The sequence below is a fragment of the Falco naumanni genome, chromosome 4 (assembly GCF_017639655.2).
Source record: "Falco naumanni isolate bFalNau1 chromosome 4, bFalNau1.pat, whole genome shotgun sequence".
Taxonomy (NCBI): domain Eukaryota; kingdom Metazoa; phylum Chordata; class Aves; order Falconiformes; family Falconidae; genus Falco; species Falco naumanni.
This window is the reverse complement of record NC_054057.1, coordinates 40494173-40518712: the sequence shown is the minus strand read 5'-3', so window position 1 is coordinate 40518712 and position 24540 is coordinate 40494173. Positions and strand designations below refer to the sequence as shown.

Genomic DNA, 24540 nt, shown 5'->3' with positions numbered 1-24540 from the left:
TCACTTACACTCTTTCTAAAACGAGCCGGCCAAGTACAGTCTCAGATTTGGAACCTCCTCTATTTTTCCTGCACCCATTTGGACAAGAGAGCAGAACAGACGCAGCATCTCACAGAAGCAGCTACACCCACTGCCAGCTATTAACTAGCATGGCATTTTTAATTCTCCTCAACTCGAAGATGACGCTGGATTTCAGGCAGTATAAATGCATGAATAGGCCCGGGACTATCCAGGCTCCAGTGGCCAGATTCTCTCCCTGACACTTTTTAGCTGTACATGTATGTGACAAGTATTGCAAAGAACCAGAAATGAGACATTCCCTCAACCTTTATTTTCTTTCCAATCATACATTTGCATACATACATGCGATTAAATGTTATCTGGAAGAATCACTCGAGGTGCAGACACGGCCTTAAGATTGTGCAGGGCCCCAGAACAGGACTGAACTTCTTTTGGGTAGAGACTGCAGCCAGTGCAGTGAGGCTCGGATTCCAGTTTGGGCCTCTTGACCTTTCACTGTCCCTTTCACATACCTTTCTAGCTGGCAGCGCTTCTCCATATCATTGAAACGACATCATCCTTAACATCATTAATCAGTCAGTGAGGAGGCTTCTGGCACATAAGCCCCATCGGGTGGCACGAAGAACCATTAGAGGTACTACTCCTTGAAAAGACATGCTCAAACAACTGTGCATTAAAAATGGAAACAGCAGTAGGAACACAGGCAAGGAAATAACTGGGAGAAAGGGAGCAGAGCCAGAGAAAAGTTTTCATGATAAATTTCCCCATCTTACCTACACACACACGTAATTCAAGATTTTTACTAAATCACTCAGCTGACATTATTGTTTTCATTTTAAGCAGACAATCCTGGGACAGATTCAGGAATATATAGTCAATATATTACTTGATTACTACTTGGAATGTCTCCACAGTTGTACCATCTCCCTTCTAACTTTATCCCGTTGCAATGTCTTATATAAAGACTATAAAATGAAAAACTATTTTAAAAAAAATCAAAGCTTGTTGCTGTTTATTTCACAAAACAAAATCTGAAACCACAAAATCAAACCTTGCAAACCTTTGTATGCAAGTGAGGCATCATGCATGATTTAAATTTTACAAGATTTACAAAAATTACGAATATAACCTCCACATTGAGGAAACTAAAATTTCCATAAATGGTAACTGATCTAGCCATTTTAGAAAGGAAATAAAATCAATAGCAACTAATACACCGATAAAGCTAAACTGTTCTTGACTTCTAGCACACATCCCACAAACCTGTGCTACTCAGTGAAAGGCAGTAGGAGAGCAGTACCAACATGTGATCACCGTAACAGCTATCCAGTGCTCCTGTAGACCTCCAGAACACATCTAGGTAATGTTCTCCCCTCTCCTCAGTAGCTGCCATACTGATAAGAAGAAAGTTTTGCCACGACCTTCATCACCTCTCCCAGACAAACCCACTTGTGGCCAGCCAGAACTCTGGCAGTTAACAGCAACCACACTTCTCCATTCCAGAGGCCTGCCCCCAGATTTTACCTGGTTAAATCCTAGAGTGCATAAATACAAGAACTACATACTTGGTTCTCTGTGTTATGTGAAATCGTGGAAACTGAAATTACATCATAAAATTATTTTTTCCCCACGTAGTTCAAAGAGGATGTGCCTAAATACAGACTTGTAATCCAGCAGTTATCCCTGTAGTTAAGTCCCTAGGAATATTTGAAAGATGGTAGAATCAGAGAGGTGTTTGATGAATAGCTTGAAGAATCTGTGCATTAGCATGGTTTGAAATAAATCTGGTACAGAAACTTCAAATCTTGGGAGCCTTCTCAAGCAGATCTAGATACATTTTCCTTCCTTTATCACATCCATTTCTATTGTTCCTTTTAATAATTATTCAATATTATATCTTTTCTTAAGACCCAAACTCACCAGTGTGGGTCATCAAATTGTGAGATCTGAAATCTGACACTTTATACAATGGTTACAATATAAAGTAATTGCTGTATATAACATCACACACACACTGAAACCGGCTACTGCAGTATTTGCACATGAGAAAATAGCTTTGGCTTAATTCTAATTGCATAATTTTATTAAAACAAGGCACATTTTACTTTATTACATTACATTTTACATTACATATTACATTACATTCCATTTTATTACATTACAGTGTTGCATGTTCGTTCCGTTCTATGTTGGTCACAAGATCCTTTGTGTCACTAGTTCCAGGAACTGCATCACTATTAAAATACAAATTGTTCTCAAAGCTGTCATTTGTTGACAACCGATTCTTTCTTCTCTTGTAGAACAGATAGCCAGCAAGGCCACTTCCAACTAGGATGAGGATGACAACAATAACTACAACACCTGTTTTACCATGGTTCAGAGTAGGAGCCTTCTCGTCCTTTGTCATCGCTGAAAACATACAAAGAAATCAAGAGGATGCTACATACTCTGTCTGATTACTGAAAACAATTTCTTTAGAAAGCATGATGTTTCAAGAAGTGTTCCATTTGTTTCAAAATAATGAGAGACAAAGGTAGCCACATAAAAGTATTAGATTTTAAAATGCTAACATTGTATGCTATATCACAAATTATTATTTTTTAAAGTCTGCATTTATTTGGATACTGAAAGGAGTATAACTTATTCTACAAGGAAATAATATGCTCCTAGGAAACAGATATGGTAGTCAGGCATACCAGAAAATGTAAGAAAGAGACACGATACAGAATATGATTTGTCCTGTTTATGATCTAGTTTTTGTCTACTTGAAAGAAAATATTCTTACCCTTTGTAGGCATTTCAGTTGGTGGCATTTCAGCTGCTGGTGGCACTTCAGTTGCTGGCATTTCAAAACAGTGAAAAAGAATTATGTTACCATATTACTCTGTAATTTATTTCTATATTATTTATTTCTATATTTTGAAAATACCCAAAATCATATTCAGAGAAATATATGGTAAAACATACCATGAAATACTGAAAACACTTGGGGTTAGTTCACACAAAGCTATAGACACCAATCAAAAGGCATAGCACAACAGCTTATTCTGTTCTGGTCTCATATGTAGTTATTTACATAAACCAGTAAAAAAGAAGCATCATCAAAGAGCCCCACAGAGACAGATCCTGACATCAGCATAAAACCACGAGAAAACCTACACAGCATCTTCAGGCCAGAGATGATCAAACCTAATCCTTAATACAATTACAAATTCTTGAGTACTTATCTTACATAAGCATAGCAGATGTAATAAATTTGGTTTGCAAACAGACTTTAATGGCCTACTTACACAGATAATTGAAATCACTCATGAACTCCAAAGTGTCTTAGCACATATCACATTCAAACTAAAATGTTTGTAGCTCATTCAAAATTTAATATCTGGGCCACAAAATCTTGTGGGAAAACTGGGCCACTGTTTAAGATGAAGATCCATATTTTGCCATGTGGACATAAAAGCAGCCTATAGCTAAATCTTGAATCAATGCATCAATGCATTGCATTCACTCCCACTGTCCACGTCGCTGACAAAGATGTTAAAGAATGCCAGTCCCAGTACTGACCCCTGAGGAACACCACTCATCACTGGTTTCTGCTTGGACATCAAGCTGTTGACCACAACTCCCTGAGTGAAACCATCCAGCCAATTCCTTATCCACCAAGTGGTCCATCCATCAAATCCACATCTCTCCAATTCAGAGACAAGGACGTCATGCGGGACAGTGTCAAATGCTTTGTGCAAGTCCAGATAGATTACATTAGTCATTCTTCACTTATCCACCAATTCTGTAACCCTGTTGTAGAAGGTCACCAGATTTGTCAGGAACAATTTTCCATTAGTGAATCTGTTGGCTGTCACCAATCACTTATTTTCCATATGCCTTAGCATAGTTTCCCAGAGGATCTGCTCCTTGACCTTGCCAGGCACAGCGGTGAGACTGACTGGCCTGTAGTTCTCCGGGTCTCCCTTTTTTCCCCTTTTTAAAAATGGGGGTTGTGTTTCCTCTTTCCAGTCAGTGGAAACTTCATTGGACTGTCCCAGCTTCTCAAACATGACAGATAGTAGCTTAGCAACTTCATCCACCAGTTCCCTCAGGACCTATGGATGCACCTCACCAGGTCCCATGGTTCCTTAGATGGTCTCAAACCTGATCTTCTCCTACAATGGGTGATTTTTCATTCTCCCAGTCCCTGTCTTTGCCTTTTGCGATTTGGGCGGTGTGGCTGGAGCACTTGCCAGTGAAGACTGAGGCAAAAAAGTCATTGCATACCTCAGCCTTTATACCTCAGGTAACCAGGTCTCCCGTTTCCTTCCAGAGAGGGCCCGCCTCTTCCCTAGTCTTCCTTTTATCACTGATGTACTTACAGAAGCTTTTTTTTTCTTGTTCATGATGTCCCCGGGCAGATTTAATTCTATCAAGGCTTTAGCTTTCCTAACCTGATCCCTGGCAGCTCAGACAATTTCTCTGTATTCCTCCCAGGCTCCCTGTCCTTGCTTCCACCCTCTGTAGGTTTCCTTTTTGTGTCTAAGTTTGTCCAGGAGCTTCTTGTTCATCTGTGCAGCCTCTGACATTTTTGCCTGACTTTGTCTTTGTTGGGATGCCTCGCTCCTGAGCGTGGAGGAGGTGATCCTTGAATATTAACCAGCTTTCTTGGGCCCCTCTTCCCTCCAGGGCTTTATCCTACGGTACCCTATCAAGCAGATCCCTGAAGAGGCCAAAGTCAGCTCTCATGAAGTCCAGGGCAGTGAGCTTGCTGCGTGCCCTCCTCACTGCCCTAAGGATCTTGCACTCTGCCCTTTAATGGTCACTGCAGCCAAGGATGCCCTTGAGCTTCACATTCTCCACCAGCCCCTCTTCGTTGATGAAACCAAGGTCCAGCACAGCACCTCTCCTCGTTGGTTCCTCTATCACTTGGAGAAATAATTTATCATTAACACATTCCAGGAACCTCCTGGATTGCTTATGCCCTGCTGTGTTGTTCCTCCAACACATATCAGCGTGGCTGAAGTCCCCATGAGGACCAGGGCTTGTGAATGTCAGCCCACTCCTATCTGTTTATAGAGTCTGTCATCTGCTCGGTCTTCCTCGTCAGGTGGCCTGTTAGCTAGCATACCTCCACTACAATGTCACCTGTCCCTGCCCTCCCTGTAATCGTGACCCATAAGCTCACAGTCATCTCCTCATCCATCCCCAGATGGAGCTCCATGCACTCCAGCTGGTCATTGACATAGGGGGAGACACCCCTTCATCACTTCCCCTGCCCATCCTTCCCAAAAAGCCTGCATCCTTCATTCCAACACTCCAGTCATAGGAGCCATCTCACATGTCTCCCTGATGCCAATAAGATCATAGCCCTGCCGACACACACATGTCTGAACTCCTCTTGTTTATTCCCCATCCTGTATGTGTTTGCATAGAGGCATTTAAGTTGGGTCCCTGGTAAACTGACTTCCTGGTTGGAATGGCTGGAATTCCTTTGTGCTGCTCTTCAGGTGCTCTCCTGCTGACCTATGATCCCTCTCCAGGCTCTAGGCATCTACTGCTGACACTGACATCAAACTGGTAGGAGTGGGATGGATGGAGGTTCTCCTCCTCCTAGCATATACCTAGTCACTATTTGTAGCACAATCAACTAGCACCCGATGAACTGCTGAACAGTCCTTTAGAGTACCTCCTTACTTACGAAATAAAGTTAGATTTTTTTATGGAATAGACCTGTTACAGGATTTCAAACTACTATGGTAAAAATTACCTCAATAAATGGAACGGAAAATAGCATCTATTCTACGGGAAGACTTCAGTCACAGTTTTGCATTCACAGTCTCTTCAGAAAACAGCAAACATAAGCCATAGCAAGCACAAGTAAGTAAATTCATGCTTCAAACACCCTATTTATTAGGCTATAGCTATTTAATACTTTTTTCAATTCTGTAAATGGAGCACTATCACAGTTTTGCAAAACTGTGCCAAGCCAAGTTGCATTTCTACAAACAGTGTAGGACTCAACTGTGTCCTGTAATTGAGTGAGCAGCTATATAGTCCTTGCCTTGATGCTGACATTTGGCTGACTCCATGGCATTCCAGCACAGGAGACTGGACTGGCTGAAGCCAATTGTAGAAAAAGTAACTAGCTTTCATCTGCTGCAGCTCTTTGAAATGGCTCAGTATCAAAACTGAATGCCAGTAGCAGCATAAACAGAATAGAATGGTTGGAAAGGAGAGGTGGTCAGTGAATTTTTACACTTGTTACCTACATCTATGACTATTCTGGAGAGAGAATGAAAATAAAGTGCCTTTTTGTTTGCCAATCACAATATAAAAAGACAGGTAAGTAGACTCTGAATGGCTGGTTATATCTGACAGTTCAGCAGTATTTCCTGTAAAAGATACAGTCATCATTACAAGCAGCTGATAAAGTAAGAATAACTGCATGAGAGTAAATTTATAGAAAGTATAGCAGAATTTCTCTCATTTCCAGTCTTGTAGAGGAAGTGGGCAGATTTCAGCTAGTACACGCATTCCACTCTTCTCAGTAAACATCAGTAAGAGATTTTGATATTGCAATACAAGCTGGAAAAAATGATTAGGATGACTTTTAGGAACACATATGCACTAGATGTCCTTACTGTCAAATCTGCACATTCAGTTATTTCAGGACACTTTCAGTTTCTCACATTCAGAGTATATTTGCTTTGCACATCCAGACTATGCTATTTGCTTTGCTTTTCATACTCTCAAAACAGAACATAGGCTCAAAAAGTCCAAACCTGTTCATTAATTCAAAATTCACAGAAACACTACTTCATACTCAGAAAACGCATGCACATGAGACTGCCAGAGGGAAATAAGCAAAGAGTACTCCTTGGACTGAGCGGAGGGGATACCCTAGGGAATGTGTTTTCAAATAGATGAGACTAATTTGTGTATGCAGGACACAGTACTAACACTGATTATCCAACAATTACTGATACAAAGCAGGCAAACTTGTTAAGTGTACACACCAGGTACAGTTAAGACAGTCACACAATTCTTTTAAAACAGATCTGAAGGGACTTGAGCACTGGTCAAAAGTTCTACTTTCTAACAAGAGTTATTCTATTTTTTTGTAGGCATGCAAATTTGTATTCCTTGGTGTTTATAAGAGCTCAAAACACTCAGCTAAAAAGTACTGTGTATAATGGCCATCTATTAATACTGGCACACAAGGAACATACTGCATACATAAAACAAATTCATAAATGCAGCACTTACTTTTTGGCTTTTTACAAACATAGCCTTTGTAGGAAGAACAGTAGATGTTATTCCAGTACCCAGAGTTTGCATACATTTCAACGCAGTGCTCATTTTGTTGAGGGGAAGGTTCTCCTACATTCCAGTTGACAAAATTCACTGCAGTGTTGTCTAGCCACAGCCATTCTCCTAATTGGAAAGACATTGAACACGGAAAAACACGATAGTATTCATTTCCATCTTGACACCTGCTCCACATGTACTGCCTTCCTCAGAAACCTACTTGTGGCTACTCTTGGAGACAGACCACAAGACTACTTAGGTTTCTGGTCTGACACACCATGTTGCCCTTAAGTTTTTATGCAAATGATGTATCATCAAATTTGGAAAATGGCAGGCCAATCTGGCTTGTGATGTTATAAAGGCAAGGAAGTTTGAAGAAGTATCTCCCACAATTTATTGCAATGGTTCAGTGTCAATTATTTATTGAGGTTATAGAAATTACTGATGTCAAAACATAATTTGTCTTCACCAGCATGCCCTTTATTTCAGTAATTTGTAGGGAGCTTTTGTATTATTCTTTTCGAAGTCCCCACTGAAGTCTTTCTAAGCCCAATTTTATTCCATATGTTTTCCAGTTTCTGCTCCTTTCCACTGACTTTTTTTCTTTTTCTGACAATTCACTGACAATTTTTCTTTTTAAAGATCTACTTCAAAAATCTCGTGATCAGTGTCATTGAAATACACTCACTGTTGTTCAACTATGCTAGAACTTTCTGTCTCTTCCTTCCTGTTCCTTTTTTTTTTTCTTTCTTTTAATAGTGTTATTTATTTAGACTAAGTGTTCCCCTTGTGACTCTTAAGTGGTACTCAAGTAAATTCTTAGACTCTGCATGAAAACTGTGTTTTGATTTCTTATAAGATTCTTCATATTTTGCTTTTTGCTTTGTTTTTTGGTGTTTGTTTTTAATACCTGCTACCCTTTGTTTCAGGGCATGGCATCTGGATACAATCGCTTTTCCAAAGATATGAAATGTAGTTATGTGGTTATGCTGAAATCACTATAATCACTACCTACTAATATGACATGTACTTGCTGAAGCAACTCTTGTGTTTATGATCACTGTAAGAAGTGTATTGTTCTGTACCTGCTCTAGAACCACTTTAAAAAACACTTTATGTGTCCGTTAACCTTTTCTTTATGTTTTGCTTATAAATCATCATTCCCTTCAAATTCTTTCCTCCTCTACGGAAAACTTTTCCTTTTCCTGGTTTAGTTCAAGTAATGTAATTGAATACTTGTCTTCTCCCCAGCTAGTTTGACACGGAAGAGTTGAGCAGGCATTTATAAAAAAACCCTCCAAACCCAAGGAAACCCCACTCCAAATCACCTGAACAATCCTAAAGTCCTGTCTCTGACATTGTTATACTGGAACTTTTAGCCTGAAAAGCACAAGACTGAAGCAACTTCTAGGTCTATTGTAAAGACAGAAATATCCATATAATTGAATACTAACTGTGTTAATGAAAAAGCAATAATTAGTAAATGCAAGAGTTAACTAAAGCGGTCTATTGCCTGTTCTCTCTTACCTTACCTTCCTTACAGTGAGGCAGAAAACAGAAAAACCTGTGTGTGATACACAATTCTGAAGACACAAACAATTCTAGCTTCAAAGTGAAGATGTTCTGAGGGCAAGCTGTAACTAAAGATGGTTGACTAGTCATTCCTGGATAGTCATTCCAAAAACTAGAGGTAATGTTAGCTACATTATTCTCTAGCTCAAAAATTGGAGTATCTCAATGACAAGCTCATCAACCCAGGGTGTCTCCACATTTGAGAAGAACCACTTGACTTGGGTTCAACTCCCAGCATGGTCCTATTTGTAGTTTACTATATGCATGTTTGTGCCTTCCTTTGTTGTGAATTATTTTTCTTGCTTTAAGATGAATTTTCTGTGCCTGGTCTTTCTGTTATATATTGCTTGATTACAACTGAGCAGCTTCCCCTGTGATGATAATACATTGCCTTTTCTAATTTCACTTTTTGTGTATTCAGAAGTATAATGTGAAATTTTCAACATGTCAAACAGTTTGTGACAATTATTCACGAAACAAAAAGCTGTCAAAAGAAATTACCATCCACATTTCTGTACATTCCTGTCCAAAAAGTTGATGTTTTCCCTTCAAGTGGTTCAATGGTATATGCCAGAAAGTTGGCTTCTGCTGAGTCTTCAACTGATACCAAAGATGCACCTGGAAGATACAGAGAAGACAAAAAATCTCTTTGAGACATAAGTTTCACAGTGGAAAGCATTCTCATTGTCCTGTCAAATGTCAGTCTTATTTTTGCCACTTAATTTTGCCCAATTCCAGAGTTTAAAGTTAAAACAGAAACTAACTTTGGAATATCTTATATGAAGGACTGTAGCATTGTTGTTGATGTATTTCTTATCATCCCCATGACATTGCACTAGCATTTTGTGTGTTGCCTCATCCATTGGGAAACGGCAACATAACCTAAGAACAACTCCAGGCAAAATACAACAGGCCAATATGGTAACCAGTATAAATCTCTATTGGAGCGTTACTATTAAAAACAAAACAACAACAACACACACAAAAAAAACCACCCAGCACTCTAAAAAAATAATTTAAAAAATATTTTTTTAGTAAAAAGTATGTATAACTTCAGTCTGTCCACAATATAACTTTGCACATTGATAATTAAATGTTTTCTGAGCCTTTGTATAGCTCATGCATCTGAAGCACAGTCCTTAGTGTAACTCCTTAATCAGGTCTTTTTTATTTTCCTACATTCTCTTTGTAGCCATCAGAGAAAGAATGATCATCTTGGTCATCTGTTGCCCAGTTAGTGTCGCACACTGTTAGTCATCCACATACAACACTTGGTATTCTGCCATGATTCATTCTGTATGACACTCTAGCAGTCAAGGAGTCACAGCATGGAGCCAGCAGACAGAATGAGCTACATGGCTTTGTATGGAATGGCATTAAACACTGGAGAAAGAGCATCTTCAGTTGTCTTTAGTGTGGGCTTGTGTCCAGTCAATAGGTATGGAGCAATAGCTGGGTTTGGCACTTGACTGTTTTGATTTGGCTGTTGAATTTTTGAAGGTATTTTTTCTCAGGTAAGGAAGGCACAGTTACAGAGAATGAAAATATAAAAGTAATTTGAATCACTGCTGAGCTACTGACAAATTCTACTATGGTTCAGAATTCTACTATAGGTAAGATGTAATTGGATAACGTCCAACTGCAAACAAAACCCAGAGTGCAAGCAGGGACAGCAGAATATAAAAGAACATGAAATGTTCCTCTTTTTTCACTGCAATCTTTATGTTTTTCTAGTTGTTCCTCTTCTGCGGAATAGTATCAGATGTTTGGTTACTGATAGGCTGTGTGATAAAAAGCTTTACTGCACATCCACAAAGGAGCTGAGTGAAACAATAGCAGATGGGGGACCCCTTCCTTGGCTACTCATAGGCCCATGACAAGAGCCATCAGCTCATCAAAGGCCAATCTCCACAAGCCCAGAGGGGTAAAGACGCACAGTGACAGGGCAAGAACCCAAATTATGGACTCGGAGGATATGACATCCTGCTCAGGCCCCTCCTAGGGTTGCAATAGGACATCCTCAGCCCTTGTGTCCAGATATGAAACCCATCAAGAAAAGTCAACATCAGAATACCTTTCAGACTGAGGGGACTTACTGCCTAGAGGTATGGGACACACAATGAGATACAGAAGAGCATTTCAAGATTGCACAAGACTTATTATGACATGTTCAGGGCAAGATCCGAAGACAGGGAAAGGGATGGACCTAGATGATTGACGAAGAACAAATATGGGAAAATAAAGGGACAAGGGGATAAAAAGACTGGTCACGTGTAAACAGTTTTCTGGTCAGTACGGTTGTCTAGCCATACCCTGTACCTGATCTGGGCAGACAGTCTTGTCTTCTTATTAACCCTATTTCTAACTATTTTCATGGGTGAAGGACTCTTCACTCTGTGTGCATGTGTGTTCATGGGGGTCTAAGTACCAGCAACTGGAGTGGGACCATGAGTCAGAGACTCTTGTGTCTGTGGTGCCAACAACTGGAGCAAGTGCAGTTAAGACAAATAAGCGTGTAATCGCTAGGGAACATCAAGTCAGCCCAGCCAGCAAGTAGGTGAGCCAACTCTGTGTGTGCATCACCAAGGGTGAGACCACAAGTTGAGCTGGTTATCAGAGGAACCAGGGGACTCCCAGCCAGCTGCTGAAGGGAGCTTAAGGGCTGAAGATCTCTAAAGGTGACTCCTGCTGGTATGTGTGCATTTCTAAGGGTGAAACCAAGGAGCCAGTGGCTGCTGGGAGACCAAGGGAGGTTCAGATAGCTCTGCATGTGTGTGCTGCTGTGTATCTCTACAGGTGAGACCACGGGGGATTGACTACTGGAGGGACCAGTGTGAGTGTGTAGCAGGGACAGGGTTTGTATCAGCAACAGGAGCCAGGCCGATGGCCATGGGGGCTCCTATTTCCAGGTTCCAGCAACTGAGGAATAGATCCATGGGGCAGCTACTGGGCAAACTGAGTGTCTGAGTCCAGCTGCTGGAGGGATTCACGTTGTATTTATGTACATATTCCCACTAACAGACCTTCACCCTGATCAGCTGGAGAGTGGAACAACATAAGGGTGTTGGTGCAGGCTGTGTTCATGTGAGTGCTCTGTGTTTCTGTCTGTGCTGATCTGTGTGGCCAGCCATTAATGTATGTATAGCTGTGTCGTATCTGTGTGTACATCTACAGGGAACGCACAGATCTCAGCCTTGTCATTGCTAGGACTTGGGAGCATAGAGCCATGGTAACGTTGCTTCTGCTGTGCTGCTGGATTCAGCCTGCCCTCACAATTATGATGAAAAATTAAGGTTAGAATTGAAGGGAAGGGGATGTCAGTGACATGAAGTCTTAACCATACTAGTATTCAAATTTTAAATTCCACTTAATGCCAGTCCTTTACCACACATGCTGAAACAAATGGTCAGTGTCTTTTATCAGGAATCTTAGTTTTACAGAAAAATGCAATTCTGATGTAACTGCAGATTCCAACAACAAAGACGTGTGGACAACCTGAGTCAGTGAGCGGAGGCACCTGCCATTACATGCAACATCATTATTCAATTCCTCTCAAACTTCACCTTGAAACTCTTTCATTTATTTGCCACACTCTTCTTACTGAAAGTCTGTTTCAGAAACTCAGTCCTCCAAAAAAAAGAAATGTTATCTAATCTCTTGCACAAGCTTATTCAAAATTACAATCATTCCACTCTAAAGCAGAGAACTGCAGGTAACAGATAACAGCTGTTAGGCACACAGCTGTCAAGGTCCTTTTCACTGTTCCTAACTAAGAACATTCGCTGCAGCTTTCAAAGACTGACCATCTGTCATGTCAACTAAAGAACTCAGAAGACTGTATGGAAATGGCTCACACTGTAACAATTGTCAGAGTCTTAAAGGCTGAGCTACAGCAGGAGTTTTTTATTGTGGAGACTTTTCTATATTTAAAAGTATATTATCAATACCTTTATCCAAATGTCAGACAAAGTTGACGTGGAGAATATAGTAAGATTTAAAGAACATATAACAAAACTTGAATCTTCCCTCAAAAATACTGGTTTCTCAAACTAGAGCTGGCAACAAACTAGGTCATGAGAATCCAAGAATGAAACTGAGAACAAGCAGAAAGAGTGAGAATTTTCCTACCCAGCTCTAGGTGACTATATTTGGCATGGGTTTCACTGGTAGGTTTACAATCAGTGGAGAGCTAATCAACCCAATTAGTGGAGTTTAGGGGTCAATCCACCTGACCAAATGTCAATATATACTTCCAGTGAAGATGAATCTGTATTCAGTTCCACGGACAGCATGAACAAGATCTCTGCATACTCTAATTGAAGGTTAGACACCTAAGTCACATTGCCACCAATGCTATAGACATAGCTTTGTCTCTAGCAGATAGACAGAAATGGAGCATAATGAATCTTTCACTTTCCCAGAAGAAGAAGTTGCAAGAATGAAACAACACAACCACCCCATTTTATGAATATATTGTCCAGCCTAGAGAGCTGTAGCTTTCATTCCAGTGGCATAAAACTGCAACAATCAAGAGGCAAATTAGATCAGAAATACAAAAGATATAAAACGCCCTTAAAGTAAGATTCAGTGACTGCTGCGGATGAGGCTGACTACCTCCTAGCAGGATCAAAGGGCAAAGCTCCTGCTTTTGCGTTCTCCACTCCAGGCCACACAGCTCTTCTAATGCCTGGTCCCCCATACAAGAAAGACAGTGTGTGCCACTGGTAGACAGCTGTTTGCCATCTTCTCCCAGATTAAGGTAATAATTGGATGCAATTGTCCTGTCCAACACTTGGACCATCCTTGAAATCACAAAACCACACAGCACATGTTCAGTTTTCCACAGAGAAGAAAAACAGATCAAAAGATGTGCTCTTCGCTTAAGGAGTATGCTTACCTAGTCGAAGACATTCTAAAGATGCCTGGGCCCAGTTCCTTGTAGATGAAGATTCAATGTAGTAGCAATGACCTCGGAAAGGGATCCAAGACTTGTGTCCTTCTGATTCAGGGCACTTTCCTGGAAGCTGAGGGGGCTCGGTGGGAGCTTGAACTGTTTAAAAAAAATATTTAAGATGAGGCACAAAATTTAAAGAAATCTTATAGATTCTTTTATCATTAATAGATTATTTTAACCAACTGCTGGAAAACTCACTCAGGTCTTAAAAAAGTGTAAACATGGCAGTTTATACTGCTTAGTACAACACAATAATGGAAAAAAGCCCTAAATCTATGAACAAAAGGTACTGCAACTGCAGTCTTAAGAAATCTAATTTAGCAAAGAATACAAGTATATTTTTATCTTTTAACACATTAAGTTCACCTCAACTCTTTACTCACAAATGTATTTTCATACCCGATTGCTTTGCTGAATTAGGGCCCATATGAACTTGGTCATACGGGCTGTGACCTAGTATCATGGAATGCAAAAGACATTATCTGATGATAGTAACAGGAGTTTTGGGTCAAAAACATGAAAGAAGGCAGCCTAAAGAAGTATCCTTAAACATTCCAATACCACCTGTACTTTGTTATTCAGTTATAAAAGGAAAAGCTGGAAAGTTGTTATGAGTAAACATTCCTTATGGGCTGGTCATTCAGCTCTTCCCCCTTCAACACCATACTCATGTGACTAGTATCTAACATTCATTGCCTTTCGATTTTTGAGGGTTTTGGTCTTGCGTGCTTTCACAGTATCAGAATAAATAGAGTAATGTGAGTCTTAAGTTTTGCAAAATATATCACACATTATTACTGTAAAGTGATGGCTATTCACAGTCACGCTAGCTCTTTCTTAATATGTGTTGGCCCTAATTTTAAAGCAGCTTTCATCTGTTTAGCTCTTGAAATAAAAATCAGCATCTAAGTACGTATCAGCAGGCGATCCAGCCCAACAAACTCTAAAGAGATAAGCATAGTAATTACAGTGGTTAGATGGAAGTTCTTACCATCAGGTTTTTTGCAAACAGAGAAGTAACTTTCATTGCAGGATCCTGTCTTCCAGGTTCCAGCAATGTCTAGATAGACACAGCCTATTTTCTGCTTTGGCTCCCCTTCAGCCCATTTAGTATACTTCATTCTCCAGTTATCAATCCATTCATAACGGCCATTGGTCTAAGAACAAAACAAATGAACCAGAATGATTAAACTCTAATCATTAACCATCCCTTCATCAGTCAAATGTCTGTCTATGCAGCACCTATCCTAAAAGGTTTTTTTAGAAATCAATAACAAAAACAAATAGCTCAAACTTTTAAATGTATGTGGCAACAAGCAGCTATTCATTGAGAAATGCAGCAGCACAACAAATGCTTTTCAGTAAAAGGAAATGCAGAATAAGTGACACTGAATTAATTTTGAATGTAACAAAACTGTTAATTTGGGATGAATAAAAATTTCATTTAAAATTATGTGTAGGAGCGCAAGTCTGATGACTAATTTTTGTACTATTGGTTTCCCCCCAAATTTCAAGAAATGTAGATTATTTTAACTTAAAGTATATTTGAAAACTTAATCATTTCCCATCAAAGCTGGTGAACTCAGTGAATCATCTTGTTGATTAGGTTCGGGGAATTTTTTGGGTTTTAGGAAGTGGTGTGTTGTGTTCACTCATTTGTCTTTCTTTCCTGTGTTCAGCCAAACAAAGTGAATATGGGACAAGTGTCTGTGCCAAGAAGAAAGGGTGGTGTATTTTAACATCCAGAAAGTATCAAAATATCAAAGAACTAGGAGAGGGAAGACAAAATTAAATTAGGTGAACAATTAATTATTTGGCTAACTATCCTCAAAGATGTTAAAAGAGTCAAAGAAACAGCACCCTATTCCAATTGTGAAAATTAGGTATTTTTATTTAGAATAAATGCTTTCGACTGCACATCTTAAAATATATGGATTTTATGTCAAATACACCACATATCAAAGAGGTATTTCAAAATGCTAGCCTAAAATGTCTTATTTGAAGAGACTTTGATATCACAGAAGAAGTGTGAAAAATATGTGTAATATATACAATTTACTCAGAGTAATAGAAGAGGATGGATTCCTACCTGTAAACCTGACAGCACATAAAAGTATTTAGGATCAAGGTATAAAGTAATAAGCTAAAGCAAAGCGAGATAGTAAGACTTTTCAGTTCCTGATTTTTCCATAAAAGAAGTAGCATCATGTTCGATTAGTTTGATGTTCTTACCACATTACTGTTAAGACCAATCCACATAGGCACTCCATACTTTAATATCTTTAGCCACAGGAATGAATGACTGTAGGGGTCTAAGATGCTGGAAAGGTCAAACTGATCACGTTTGCAGTTTTTTCGTGCATCCTCCCATTTCATTTTGGTATGGATGAAAAAATAACTACTGTTACCATAACGGATAATGCTGGATGGGGATGAACTTGTAGAAGGCAGAAAATCAGCATCTGTAAAACGAAATGAAATTATGAAAAAAGACTCATATACTTGTTCAAAAGGGGATTATGATTTTGCTGTGGTTGCAAATAGAATTAAACAAAAAGCTTTTTTTCTTGATTTTACATTCTCTGACTTTTGATCAGTGTGGGCTATTCTTTAAGCCAGATCAGGAGTAAAAATCAATTACAAAGCCATAGAAAGGAGAAGAGCTGCTTAAAGCAAGCTCTGACAAGGAATAAAGGAGCATTCTGTATAAACCTCCAGAACAGTATTACTGAAATGAATTAGGATTAGATTAGGTCACAATTTCTTTAATAAAATACTTTTTCATCAAAAGAAATATTTTGCAGAGACTGTGTTGTCTTCCAGGGTTGGTTTTTTTTCCAGAGAAAAGAAAAACTCCACAACAGACCAGTCCTTAAAAGTCAATCAGATATTTAAATTCAGGTTTTCACTGATTTTTAATTTCCTTTTTGGAGTAAAATCACTCAACTTCAGTGTGGGAAAGTTACGGTTGTATTTTAGACAGTTCATGCTGCATGTACAAGCCAGTATTTTCCAGAACAGCTTTTGAAAGCAAATGCGTTCAGAAAATGACAGAAAAAAATCATGAAACAAATACCATGTCAAGGGTCATACAAAACACAAAGATACAGATACAAATTCCAGTTCAGGAAGGCAGCAACATGGCAGTTACTAGGAAGGGTCAGCTGAGAGCAATGACTTTAACTGGACCTTTGACACACATGACCCTTATGTTCCTGCTTGAAAAACAATTTATGGAATCCACACCCCTGGGCAATTCCCTGAAAAACTGTAAGGTTTGATTGTGTTTTAACTAAAAAGACAAGTACCTGCAGTAATTTGGCATATATATCCTCTGTTGTTATCACAACCTTCATCAGCCCACTTCCCTGCTTCTTTAACAGGATTATTTCTCATGACAACACAATCAGCCTTGAGGCAAAAAGATATAAAATCAGTTACAAGTAGCTAGCAGAAGCAAATACAAAACTTTTGTCCCCTTTTTACATCTACAGACAGAAGTAATGCTGTAGTTTTACTCTCACATCTCTGTAACATCTAATAGTAATGTTGTTCTCTTTTGCACAACATTGAGTTGGATAAGCAGACCAGAGAAATTCTGGTATTCTTGTATCTCCAGGCATACAGCAAGGAGAGAAAGCAAGCCACAGACAATTTAAAGAGAAGTGAGATCAACTATTGCAGAACAGACCAGTTAGCTTTACCCAAGAAAATAACCACAACCCTCAGGGGGCAATACAATGTTTCTGACATATCAGTCTCCAAATTTATTGGTGAAAGCTGTAATGGCACGCACAGCAAAATTAGAACTGCTCCTGCCCAAAGACAGCCACTGATCTGTCAGTACCACTTACAGTGACATTTCAGCTTCTCTGACATGGACATGATAGCTACAACCTATGTTAGCACAAATTAGACAAACAGTGATGAATGCAAAAAGCTACATGGGTACAAATGGTTTTCTGCAATGAAGCATCCAGATTTATTTTATTCTATTTACTTATTTGATTTTGCTGTCCAGGAGGAGATGCACAGAGAAAGTGAAATTAAGAATCTAATCTTTCAAACTGAACAGCTGCATAGTATTTTGTATTAACTATGATAACTTATTTTTTGCTAAAGTCAAGTAAACTTAAAAACAAATCTGAACTTTATAAAATAGGGTCTTCGTAAGTTTGCACAGAAGACTTCATAGAAATCCTACTACTTTACATAAGAAGAGAAACATATATATTGTTCCTCCCAGAAGTAGCATTTTAAAGATGCTTTCTCTTTTGAACTTTGAATTCTCCCACATTTTCTCCCTCCATTAGAGATAAGAAGCTCCAAGGTACTACTTTTAAAAACAGGAAAAAGGACATCATACATAAAAATAAGATTCCTACATTAGAAATGGCATTCACAACAAATACAGCTAGTACTATTATGTGCTGTAGTTCCATAGCACAGAACTCTCTAAATACATAAGATCAGAGAGAGGAATTCTATGACCTATCAGATTAGTTTGTATGGCAGAGAAACAGCAGAAGTAGGTTTCTTTTTTTGTTTATTTTTTTGTAAAAACTGAATGACTGTCTTTTTATAGAAGCACATCCTTCCCACAAATGTGACTGATAGAATTTGCTTCTATGTAAAACACAGCTGTTTGAGGGGAATGTTTGTAAGTGCCTTTTGCAAGCTACGTAAGACAAGAGGAAATGGCCTCAAGTTGTGCCAGAGGACATTTAGACTGGATATTAGGAAAAATTTCTTCACTGAAAGGGTTATCAGGTATTGTAACAGGCTTCCCAGACAAGTCCTTGAGTCACCATCCCTGAAGGTATTTAAAAGACATGCAAGCATGGCACTTAGGGACATGGTTTAGGATGGACTTGGCAGTCCTGGCTTAACAGTTGCAGTTGATGATCTTAATGGTCTTTTCCAACCTAAATGATTCTATGATTCTATGCCAACTGAGAAACCTGCTAAGTTCAGGCACATCTGTGGTCAGAGGACTAGAAGGATGTGCTCATTCAGTGTGCTTTTGGGGCAGATGCCATGAGGCAGGAATCCAACTATTCTCTTTACCAGAGCCTATGAGAGACTGTGGGGTGAACACAGAAGCAATGTAGCCTTCATGGACACAGAGAACTGAAATCTGAAAACACTCTTTGTAAAAGAACTGCACGGATATTGTCACAAGCTAATACAGCAATTGCCCAGGGCTTAAAACCATTCACCATATTTGGATTTATATTTGGCATGTATATATTGTATGAAAGTAATAAGTCAAGCAGTAACATGTCTCAAATTCCAACAAATACATGAATGCAATCTAAAATCAAATTTCAGTGAAAATTTTGTGATTGCTATTTACCTGGCCATCATATGAGTATAAATCTGTATGTCCTGATGGGAAACCTTTGGCCCAGTTTGTAAAGTAAACCCCTGTTCCATCTGTCCAGAGGAACCTCAGTTCATGATTTATATCATTCAGTCCAATCCATGTATCAGTAACAAAATCTTTCATATGGAAGGTGAGGAAAGCTGAAGTAATAAAGAAAAAGAATAACACTTTTAATGAGGGACCATTGCAAGGTCTGGCCTCACTGAGGCTGGTGATATTAAAATATTTTTCCTGAAATACAGAACACTTCATTGTTGACAACACAAGCAGGTAAGACGAAAAGAAGGTGATTTTTTTAGTTTAATGAACAGGCAACCAGACATACAACTGTGGGTTTTGGCAAAATACTTCACCTAAGTATCTAACCTGGTACTGGGATGAATCCCAAGAGCATGACGGAAATGCTTTTTTGTAATGTCTTAAGACATTTTTGAATCCTAGTCCCACATTTGACTTACAAATTTACATCTGTGCATTTCACACACATTTTTTTATAATCCCACCAGAGTGGTTACCCCCCAATGGCATCAGACAGCACCACTGAGCACCTGCTACACGCACATCTGCACAAATAGTGCTGTTATAGAACTGCAAGTGTTTCCTCTCCCCCTGGAACACACGGGCAATAGCCTGCACTGTCTTAGCAGGGAGCAGAATGCACCAGTGACAAGTTTAAAATGAGTCTCAACAGAACTATTCATCACAAGCAGTTCAATTGCTACAGCTTTGCACCATCCAGGAAGGTGCTCATGTGTCTTAGCTACCATAGCTAGCTGACAAATAGGGCAGACTAGGGCAGCTGGCATTCACTAATCTACAACATATCAAACAGTGTGATAAAATTAATATATCATGGCTTTTGCCAGCTGCTACAGTCATTCTTATAAGCATACTTTTCTCAGCAAACAATAGATGAATTTGTGTCTGCTCTATTAACCGTTCACCTTCCTTTAGTTTTTTTTAAAATGAATGCAGCTTCCAGGAATGAAACCTGTAGATATCTTTGCCAAATGTTGACATTGCTGTTCTGCCAGAAACTGAAACAGGAACTCGAGCCTTTATGCCTACATTGCCAGCAATAACAATAATTTAGTGCTAATAGCTTTATTGCTCATTTCTCTTTTACCTAGCATTCAAGCCCTGTGCATGAACCAGCCACCTGAAATCCGTACTGCAGTAATTATGTTGGATAAGAATTTAATTCAGGTATATTTGAAAAGTGAATGTTTGATTCTTGATCTCTTCACATGTAGAAAACATAAGTAGTACTAAGTTCATGTCAGCAGTCTAAATTTGAACTATTTAATTGCTCAGATGACAACACAGACTTGTTTTACAATGGTTGCTTTTTCAGTATGCTGTTTTGAGTTCAAAAAGAGTATGTGTTGTACAACATCTATTTATCATCGCTGTAGTATAAAACAGTACTTCTAAAAAGAGGGTGTTATTAACATCTATCAAAATCTTCCCCAATTTTTAATTCGAATGTGTACCATGTTTATTGAAGTACGAGGTAATTTCCCTGTGTTCATCTCCCCCTGTCACAAATGCAGCACTTAGGTTCATTAAAATAAGCTCCTCTAGTGAAAAGAATGGTACGTTTATGTGGTGAGTTGTGGGCAGGTGTATGAGCAGTCAAACCTCTGCCCCAAGCTGCCCAGAGACATAAAGTTCTGAGCCTCAGGGCTCAGAAAGCCATGCAGCAAGTTAATGCCACCTAGTGAAACGGCATCATTTGGAATGGAACTTGCTCAGTCCAGCTGGCATCATGTGTAAGCAAAAACAGCACTACTTTGGCTGCCAGCACAATATATGTGTGTACATATATATAAGCCAACATTAAAATTTGGCATATTCAGGTGAAGACTTCATTGTAAATTACTGAAGTCTATATGTTTTGGAACAGAAATCTTTATTCAAATCCTGTCCATACTCACACAAATACAAAGCCATTCTGTAAAGATTAAATGTCATCTCATCTAGTTGCTACAAAACTATACACAGTACCTTGCACTTGTTCATTAGGGATAGTGGCCAGGTTTCCTCCTAAATTCATGCAAGCTGTTCGTGCAGCATGCCAAGTGACACGTTCATCTTCTGTAGATCCAAATATTTTGTAACACTAAAACATAAACAAATTCTCTATATATTAGCTTTACTCCAATATCCCTCACAGATTTAAAGCCATGCTTTAAGCAAAGCAAGGTGGAGAAAAGGCAGTAAAATAATACATTTATCTGAAAAAAACACATTCAGCTTAAAATAAGCTTTATATGCTGGTCCTTCTTCTATATAAAGGTCTCAAGAAAGTGTTTGGCTCAAGAAGACATATACTAGTTTTGATCTGAAATCCCTAGAAAATAAGCAAAAACTGACTTTTTATAGACACTCATCTAACAGTGGTAAGTTATACATGACTGATATTAGTCTGCCTATTTGATTATTTGACTCTACAAAGCATACTGTGCTAGTAAAGTTAAGGAAGACAAAATGTATTCAGTACTGAAAAAGTGTTATGGTTTGGCTAAAAAACATCAAGATCAAAACATCAACGCTTCAGGAACTCTGTCTAAACTCTCTAGGAAACATATCAAAAGGTTTGAAGAGATGACTTTCATCAACTGCAACTGAATATGCTTCATTAAAAGCATCAAAAAAGCATCTTTCCTGCAAAACAATGGATGGACAAACAAACAAAAGCATGCAGGCATCAAACAGCTCTCTAAAAATTAATAATATTTTACTCTAATAAAAAAACCAATATTATTAAATAATTCCCTTGTTTTCTATTTAATGTTTTGCCAAATACCCAACATGCACTGTATTTGTTATGGTACCTTATTATGAAAGGAAAGCCAAGTTGGATGACATCCTCTTGGAGTTGAAAATGTTGTTGGAGGAACAGTTGAATTAATGGAACTGTTGTGCCTTTCACATATGTAGGGATTTGGATAACCACAGTTTATATCATTCCAAAATCCTGAATGTAAGATAAATGAGGAACTGTATGACACCACATCCAGAGCTGGCTAAATGGAAATCAGCTTCACTTGTTCTTGCACAGAGTGCTTTTAGTTGAAAGGTAAGATCAAATCCTCAGAGTCTCTCAGTTTATTATCATTCTATATCAGCATCTAGGATAAATATGTCACTTTATAGACACTGTAATTACAGAATGTTAAAAGCTGTGTAGAACCAGGTACTAGAAATATCAATTTTATAGTGGCACAGTAGGCCAATTTTAATAAAAAATACAAAGCATTTGTATAGCAATCACAGACCTCTATCAGAGCTTCCCCATGCCAGGCTTAAGGTAAACACAAAAGCACAAAACTGTTATAAAGTCCTGAAAATAGTACTATGGTCTGCTCCTATGATATTTTGCAAAAGATAAAAAAAAAGTGGGGGAAGGGTGCCTCTCAGAAGAAAAAAAGTTGTCACACAAACACACAAATAATGAAACTCAGGAACAAACACACAAAACTCACCTAAATTCTTATACATAACTACACAGTTTTCATCATTGTTTGCAAAGTTAGGTTCATGTGGTGCCCAAGCCAAATAATTCACTGGAGTGCCATCCATCCAGCTTAAGAAAAACAATCCAACAAACACTTCTTTAACATACAAATAGAATTGCTTCCACGTTACAAAAAGTAATTTTGCAATATGCTTAATATAGCCAGTCATAGTTTAAGGTGTATAAGGTTTTTTGACCAATTTGCCTCTTCGCTGATGGCACTAAACTTACTCTCTATGCAAAGACATAGGTTTATATGTTGAAGTTGTGTTTACTCTGCATTTAAGCGATGTGCTAAAACTTTTGCAACTGATAGGACAATACTCAACCACTTGGGCCAATGTGAAATCATTTCATCAGACATCATTTCAGCATAACAGAGCCCCAGTGCTCATCATTTCCCACACCCCATGTGCCCGTCACAGGGGAAAGAGATTTTATTCATAACACTGGTAAAATGCTTGATCTTTCCCCCATGCAGAGGAAAAGGGCATGACAAACCACCTAAAAGGAAAATCCTGTGACAATGTGCCTTACCATAAGGTAAAATACCAACTTTGAAAAAGTTGTACACCCATGTAGATTAAACAGTAAAGGACGAAACCAGGCAACCAAACACTTAATAGGAGACGTATTCTTATTGGACTGCAAGTGCAGAAGTGCACAGGCTTGCCTTTCAGGCACATACAAAAGGTACTTCACTTAGAAGCACTTTCATCCTACGGGCCCTACAAAAACAATGGAATGTTTCATTTTCCGAAGGTGATCTGGGTCCCCTAATATCCTCATTATCCTCTGGAAGTTCCTTATTGTCACTGTGGACTATAAGGAGAACTAAGAACTACTAGGCATCTATCAAGGCACTTCAAGACCCAGAATGAACTGAATCCAGGCCTAAATTAACATCACTTCTAAAAAATTATATGTTACTGCATACTGACATTCAGAAAGGCTTGCAGAAAACCTGCTTTTCATTGAGTGCACCTGAAGTTATATAATGACAACAGCTATCTTTTTCCAACAAAAAGAAAATGGGTTGCATTTTACCCTCTATTACAGTCTGTTCCCAAAGGTTAAGCATAGGGGGAAAAGAACATTTTTACCTACCAAAACTCTTATATATTTTGAATTGGGGCATCTATTTATATTTTAAATATAAATCACGGCATAAAGGAAACTAGAATTCCTGAATAAAGCCCCAAAATATATCATCTGTGGTGTAATTTTTCTGCTAGCTTTGGGTGAATTCTATTTAGGAAACATGCAGTATTTCTCCTGGGTAGTCTGGAACTAAATTAACATGGAATCAAACCACTTGACAACATTAATATGTTTAAATTAAGACTCAAAACTAGGTATGTCCTTTGAAAATCCATGCCCTATTGAGTTAACTTCTTTGGTCCCACAGACTACAAGGTCTTAAAACAAACAGTAAGGCAAAACTTTCCAAATCCAACAGATCTGATGTAAAGTTATAACAAAATTAATGCTTTTATATTGTTAAAGGATAAGTCAAGTTTTAGGGTTTATGAATCTACTCTAGCTTCCAGTGGTGTCAAGGAGAAATTCCATTTACTTAAGAAGGAGCTGGTCTTCTATGAAAAAAAATTTTCACTAGTATCCACAAGAAACACTTTTTACAAATTCCTTATATTGGCTATATTTTCTTGGAGTATGGACAAGACAGACAAAAGCTGAGAGCAAAATTCAAGTCAAGCTTTCTTCCTGCTATAATCAAATATAGAATAACAGTAACAATAACAGTGTGAGAATGCCTAATGACAGAGAACC

The 24540-nt window shown here is 38.6% G+C and overlaps 1 protein-coding gene across 2 annotated transcripts in view; it reads right to left on the bottom strand.

Annotated features, from left to right (window-relative positions):
- Window positions 1-309: 309 nt before the first annotated feature.
- The window catches only part of LOC121086922 (macrophage mannose receptor 1-like), a 66748-nt gene continuing 42517 nt past the window's right edge, over window positions 310-24540 (bottom strand). For both annotated transcript variants that reach the window (XM_040591376.1, XM_040591377.1), the window contains 12 exons: window positions 22718-22818; window positions 22067-22209; window positions 21237-21351; window positions 19200-19369; window positions 17152-17254; window positions 16076-16305; window positions 14835-15000; window positions 13787-13939; window positions 9391-9507; window positions 7276-7443; window positions 2807-2860; window positions 310-2430 (listed from right to left, as the gene is read on the bottom strand). In XM_040591376.1, coding sequence (XP_040447310.1) covers window positions 2180-2430; window positions 2807-2860; window positions 7276-7443; window positions 9391-9507; window positions 13787-13939; window positions 14835-15000; window positions 16076-16305; window positions 17152-17254; window positions 19200-19369; window positions 21237-21351; window positions 22067-22209; window positions 22718-22818 — 1771 coding nt within the window. In that variant the 3' untranslated portion in view covers window positions 310-2179. The remainder of the gene's footprint in view (window positions 2431-2806; window positions 2861-7275; window positions 7444-9390; window positions 9508-13786; window positions 13940-14834; window positions 15001-16075; window positions 16306-17151; window positions 17255-19199; window positions 19370-21236; window positions 21352-22066; window positions 22210-22717; window positions 22819-24540) is intronic.